General features: G+C 38.0%; 1 protein-coding gene across 1 annotated transcript; it reads right to left on the reverse strand.

Annotated features, from left to right (window-relative positions):
* Window positions 1–1,291: 1,291 nt before the first annotated feature.
* On the reverse strand, window positions 1,292–2,333 carry LOC114683449 (olfactory receptor 13C4-like). The gene is given in 3 exon segments (XM_028857761.1): window positions 1,292–2,265; window positions 2,268–2,300; window positions 2,303–2,333. Coding segments are annotated over 3 exon segments (1,038 nt in total).
* Between the last annotated feature and the right edge of the window lie 3,667 nt (window positions 2,334–6,000).

A 6,000-nucleotide genomic window follows, 5' to 3' on the forward strand; every position in this document is an offset into this window, starting at 1 on the left:
ATAAAGGAAAAAAATAACTAGATCTCTCCCTAGTCAAGAATTCTTTTTTATTTTATTTTTTTAGATTATAATTTAATTACAACATTTCTTCCTTCATTTCCTCCCTCCAACCCCCCCCATATATCCCTACTCACTCTTTTACAAATTCATGGCCTTTTAAAGTAATTGTTATTGTATGCATATATACATATTTATATACATGCATTGATAAATATAACCTGTTCAGTCTATATAATGCTACCTGTATTTATGTTTTCAGGGATGACCATTTGGACCTGGACAACCAAGTGGTGTATTCTTCCCAGGGAGGGCCACCTCTCCCACTCCCAGATTTACCGAGTTGCTTGTAGTTCTCTGTGAAGGGTAGAGGCCTGGTGAGCTTTTCCCTGTGCAGTTTGGCATGTTTGTTGGTGACCTCCTTATTTAGCTCACATCTGGGTAGTAATTGTATGAGATTTTATGGGTGTAGCTTCTGACATTACTAAGACATGCAATTTCACAGAAAAATCCCTGATCTTCTGGCTTTTACAATCTTTCAGCCACCTCTTTGGCAGTGTCCCTGAGCCTTAAGTGTGGGGGTGTTTGGTAGATACATCCAATGGGACTTGGCTCCACAACTCTGCATATTGATTGGTTGTGGTTTTCTGTACTGGTCTCCATCTATTGCAAAAGAAAGCTTTCCTTAATGAGGAGTGACAACTATATATATATATATATATATATATATATATGTATATATATATATATATATATATATATATATATATATATCTGTAGATACAAGGACAAATGTTATAGATTGTTGTTAGAGACTGCTGGTTTAGTAAATTAGTGGTTGTAGATTCTCCTCAATAACTAATTTCATTAGCACTGAGTAGTTAGCTTAGCTTCTAGAACCAGGCACGGTTTCCCTTTTGTTGAATGGGTCTTAAGTCCAATTGGAGAACTGTTGGTAACCACCAAGGTACATGTGCCACTGCTGCATCCCTATGGTTATGGTACACGCTGGTGGTTGTTGTGGTTCATAGGCACCACAGCAGAGTAGGACTGTTGGTTGTCCCCCTCCATTGGAAGCTTGTATAGCACTTTCTGGTACCATGAAAGCTAATCCTCAGAGAGGGGGCATTCAGGTCAGTTTCAGCTCGGGGGTTTCTGGGCCCTGTTTCTGAAGTGCATGATGTCTTCAGCAGTAGGGACTTACCTTCCATCAATAAGAATCAGAATGTTCTCATAGATTTACCCTGAGTCAGTCTCGTGCTTGCCACACAAAATCCTGTGTTTACTGGCCTCCTTATTGAATGTACTTTTGTTTCAGTATGTACTTTACAGCAGCTTTAACATCCTTATTCCTCAAGCTGTAGATAATTGGATTTAGCATGGGGGTAACTACTCCATAAAATAAAGAAATAATCTTATCTGAAGTTTGGAACTTGTCTTCCCCAGTCAGATCTTGAGATTTGGGTTTTGCATACATAGAGAAGAGGGTACCATAAAATATGACCACCACTGTCAGGTGGGCTGAGCAGGTGGAAAAGGCCTTGCGTCTCCCTGCAGCTGAGTTCATTCTCACGATGGTGTGGAGGATGAACATGTAGGAGAAAAAGATGACCAGTAGTGGAAGAACCATGAAAGCTATATTTGATATCATTATGGTAATGATATTGAGAGATATATCAGCACAAGCTAGCTTGAGGACAGCTAAGACCTCACATGTAAAATGGTTAATAACGTTATTCCCACAGAAAGGCAACCGCATGACAAGGGATGTCTGCACGAGTGAATTGATTCCACCAGAGAACCATGATACAGATGCCATTGACACATACACGCCTTTGCTCATGATAATGGAGTATCTCAAAGGGTTGCAGATGGCCACATATCGATCAAAAGCCATCATGCCAAGAAGCAAACATTCTGTTGATCCCATTGCAAATCCAAAGAACATCTGCACTGCACAACCAAAGAAAGTAATGTTTCTTTTCTTTGAGATTGGGCTCACCAGCGTTGAGGGAACAGAGGAAGTTGTGTAGCAGATATCCAGGAAAGAAAGATTGCCCAGGAAGAAGTACATAGGTGTGTGGAGACGGGAGTCAAAGATGCTTGCTATGATCAGAACACCATTTCCTGTTAAAATCACTAGGTACATAGCCAAAGCAAGAGCAAAGTAAATGATCTCAGTCTTTGGGTATCCAGAAAGACCCAAAAGGAGGAATTCGGAAACAAATGTCTGGTTATTTTCATCCATGCCATCCACTTTCAGCCATTATTGGAAGACCCAATATGAAACAAATCCAATGCCCCAAACAAGTGGTACAAAGTACCTGAAAAATCATTGTTAATGTATTAGAAAGAGTTCATTTTTTAATCTCTGACATTAATATCTTCAATAATGTGTTATTAGAATATAGTAGAATTGGGCATCTTGGAAGTACAGTTGACCATTGCCAACATATGACTATCAATATCAAACACACATTCAAAAGCAATGCTTTCTGTTGTTGAGAATACTTTATTCCTAAGTTTATGTTTCCAAAACCCCTGTTACCCATCATATACCTGATTTCTTCATTTCATCTGTCCTAATAAGTAAGCAATGGAGAAGACACACAAAGCAAAAAGCCTACTCAAAAACACTGGCATATGAGTCAGTGATTGACAATAGTAAAAATATTATAGCAACTTTGACTTTTAAAATAATATTTTTTATTCCTGATATAACAAACAGTATTAGCCCTCTAATAGTTTTTATCATTATTTATTCACAAGAAACATAGTGGTGTAAGCTAAAATTTAGCATCAGATCAAAAGCATAGCTCTTGTCTTCACATTTCAAGCCACTTTTAGCATCTTGTATGATTGTTCCTATGTCAAGACCATTACACAGACATGCTCCACAAAAATGTGATGGAGAGTCTTGGTAAAGCATAACACATTCCTTTCTTTCCTTCTGCAGCATGAGAGTCTATCTTGGTGATTTACTTGTTTAAGTCAATTTGACGATGGTAATAATGTGAGGCTTAAATGAACACAGAGTTGGTGGACTAAATATTTCTGATTTGCTTCTGATTCAAAACCATTTCCTTTTGACACATTATATAGACTGATAGCAACCTTCAGAAATTCAAGAACAATAATTCTCTTGCATTTTATAGACAACTCTAGATCTACATAATGTTAAATACTAAAAAAATATTTAAATATTTAAGTGTGAATCAATTTGTACCAAACTATGAAAATTATTTTAGAATGTTGTTAATAGACTACTTTGAAGCCAATCACATTCCAAACACAATAAGGGTAAATGAAGGAATAAAGGAAGGCATTGTCATTGTGGGGTTGACAATTCTACTTATAATACACAAAAAGTACATAAAAAGATATATTATGGATGTTTATATACTGTATCTTAAGTCCAAATTGTACATTTTCTGAGAAGGTTGATGTTTATGAGAAATAAATCATCAAAGGAAACTCAAAGAATCATTTTGGACATTCTGAATCTAGAGACATGGAAAGGAAGAAAAGAAAATGGGCAACTGTAATGTGGAAAGCTGAGCCACAGTTAGGAGGCAGATTGCCTGTTATTCATTTTATAGTCTATATTCATTCACACTCTCTGTGAGGGTGTGATGGCAAACAGATCTGGGAAAGAAGTAAATGGGGGCCATAGAAAGCCCCTGACAGCGGAGGAACTACTACCAGTTGAGGGCTTATCAATAGAAAGAAAAAAATAGGACAAGTTACCTTGTGACCTGACTTCAGCTACCCCCTAACCCTAACAGCACATTATATGATATTATGAGACTTAAAATGGAAAAGTAATTGGGAGACTTGAGCTATTGAGTCAGTGGAATTGTCACTGACTGCTGAATAGATTATAAAAATCACTCTTTCTGTAATCACCACTAGGTTTGACTACAGTAAAACAATCACAAGATGCAGCCCTGCGTGGGTGACTAGTTTAGAGAATTCCAGCACATGTGACATATGCTGCTCTGTGTTAGTAACTCAGAAAATTATTAAGCAAATATTTTTAGGAGTCAGACATCCCACTAAGGAGGACTGCCCTTTGCAATGAATTAATTTTTAATAGTATTCAACACATTTAAATGTTGAAGAGAAAGATATTCGATGGCAGTTTTAGAAGTAAAAAAAAAAGTAACCCCGAAGAGATTAGTAATTTATATTATTGATTCAGTTTAAGAACAGAGCAGCAGAATTGGAAGAGGGAGGAGAAAAAGAGAGAGATGGGGGAAAGGATGAGAAAGGGAGAGAGAGAGACAGATGGATACAGGGACAGAGACACAGACACAGAGACAGAGGCAGAGATGGAATGCTGGAAGTAGTTCTCTAGGCCACAGTCAAGTAGATAACAGCAAGAGGCAAGAATCCCCTCACAACACAGCCTCACCTGACTGGTCCCTAAAAATGTCTAAAGAAATCCTGTTGTCAACAACAGAGAGCGGTCAACAAGATGCACAGAGAAATTAGTCTCGATGGTGAATCAACTCTATTGATTAAGCAGTGCCCAGAGAACGGGGACAATGATTTTATACTTATCTAATAGTACCTGATAAAATGAAATTTCCCTGTGAGTCAATTTCGGAAATTGCCCAAGGACCACTGGACCACAGACATGAGCAGAAGGATCAGTCCAGAGAAATGAAAAAGGAAGAAGACAGGTTAACTCACCAAGACACATGGCCATGCTCCCAGTCAGATCATTTTGGAGGTCAGGCCTAGGGAGCGCACCTTCCTCACTCAGACAAATGTCATGATGATTTATCTTCTCCAGTCACTGTCTCAGCCTTCCCCTCTTGGTGGAAATTCTTCACTACTCAGATCCACCCGGGACCAAGCATGTCTTGCTGTATTTGTCTTCTGCTCCTGGCACTCTGAGTGGGTTCACTCCTGTGTGAGAGAGAAGTAGAGTCAGGAGGGAGGAGCTTGTCTCTTTTGCTCAGACCTTTACTCCTAAATCAAACACAGTGACTAGACACAGTGCAGGGTTTTAAGTGAACATATCAACTTTGACTTCCTATACCTGCAGCATTTATGGATTCAAGTCCAGGGCAACTTAATGTGCCCAAGTTGTTGGCTTGCAGCAGACTTTAATAATTTTTCAGCTTCTTTTAGTGAGTACTAACAAGTTACAGTTGTAACTAGGTAATCACCAGATTAAGCACTGGTGGTAACAGGGGTCACCCAACACTCACTGAAATACATATGAAGTAGGTTTAGCATCTAGGAAGAGTACTCAGACTGGAATCATAGCCTTGGTTTGAGGCTCCCTTTCATTTTATAATCTGTCTTCTCATTTTTGAAAATGGCATAAAAATACCTTAATCTTTTCCACAGATTACATATTATAACAAAAATAGAATACCATGTAGACGTTTCTTTAAAGATTAACATACATAAGGATTACAATATAAGGTGATAATTTACAGAAGTATTTGGGAAAATAAATTGCTTCCTATTTGGCTTCAGGACATTTGTATGATTACTACATGATGGCTAAAGCTTTTAATTACAAAAAGACTCTAATTGACTCACCCTTATAGTGATGGATTTCCACTGCCTTATAGGAACCAGTTACATTTTTCTTGTTTTTTTTAGAGTTAGCTTCAGTATTTAAAGGTTCAACAAATATTCCAGATTCCATAGATGTGTCAGAATAAATATTTATTATGCAACAGCTATTATAATTGTTCCCCAAATCCCAAAGCAATTTAAAGTTGGGAGTGAGAGGATCTGGGATAGAGAAACTTCTTGTGCAATAGGGACAGTGTCTCACGCACCCAATTACATGCAGTAGAAAATGTACTGTAGCTGAGCTAACACCTAAGGGGGAAATAATACTCTCCAGCCCTTGTGGCTTTGGAAAAGGGCAGCAGATACACAGCTAGCAAACTCTGAAGAGTGGGAACTTCAGTTTAAAACATATCTAGAAAAGCACAGTTAATATAAGAGATTAGTGATCCAAACAATGGTGGGTAT

The sequence above is a fragment of the Peromyscus leucopus genome, chromosome 2 (assembly GCF_004664715.2).
Source record: "Peromyscus leucopus breed LL Stock chromosome 2, UCI_PerLeu_2.1, whole genome shotgun sequence".
In the NCBI taxonomy this organism is placed as follows: Eukaryota; Metazoa; Chordata; class Mammalia; order Rodentia; family Cricetidae; genus Peromyscus; species Peromyscus leucopus.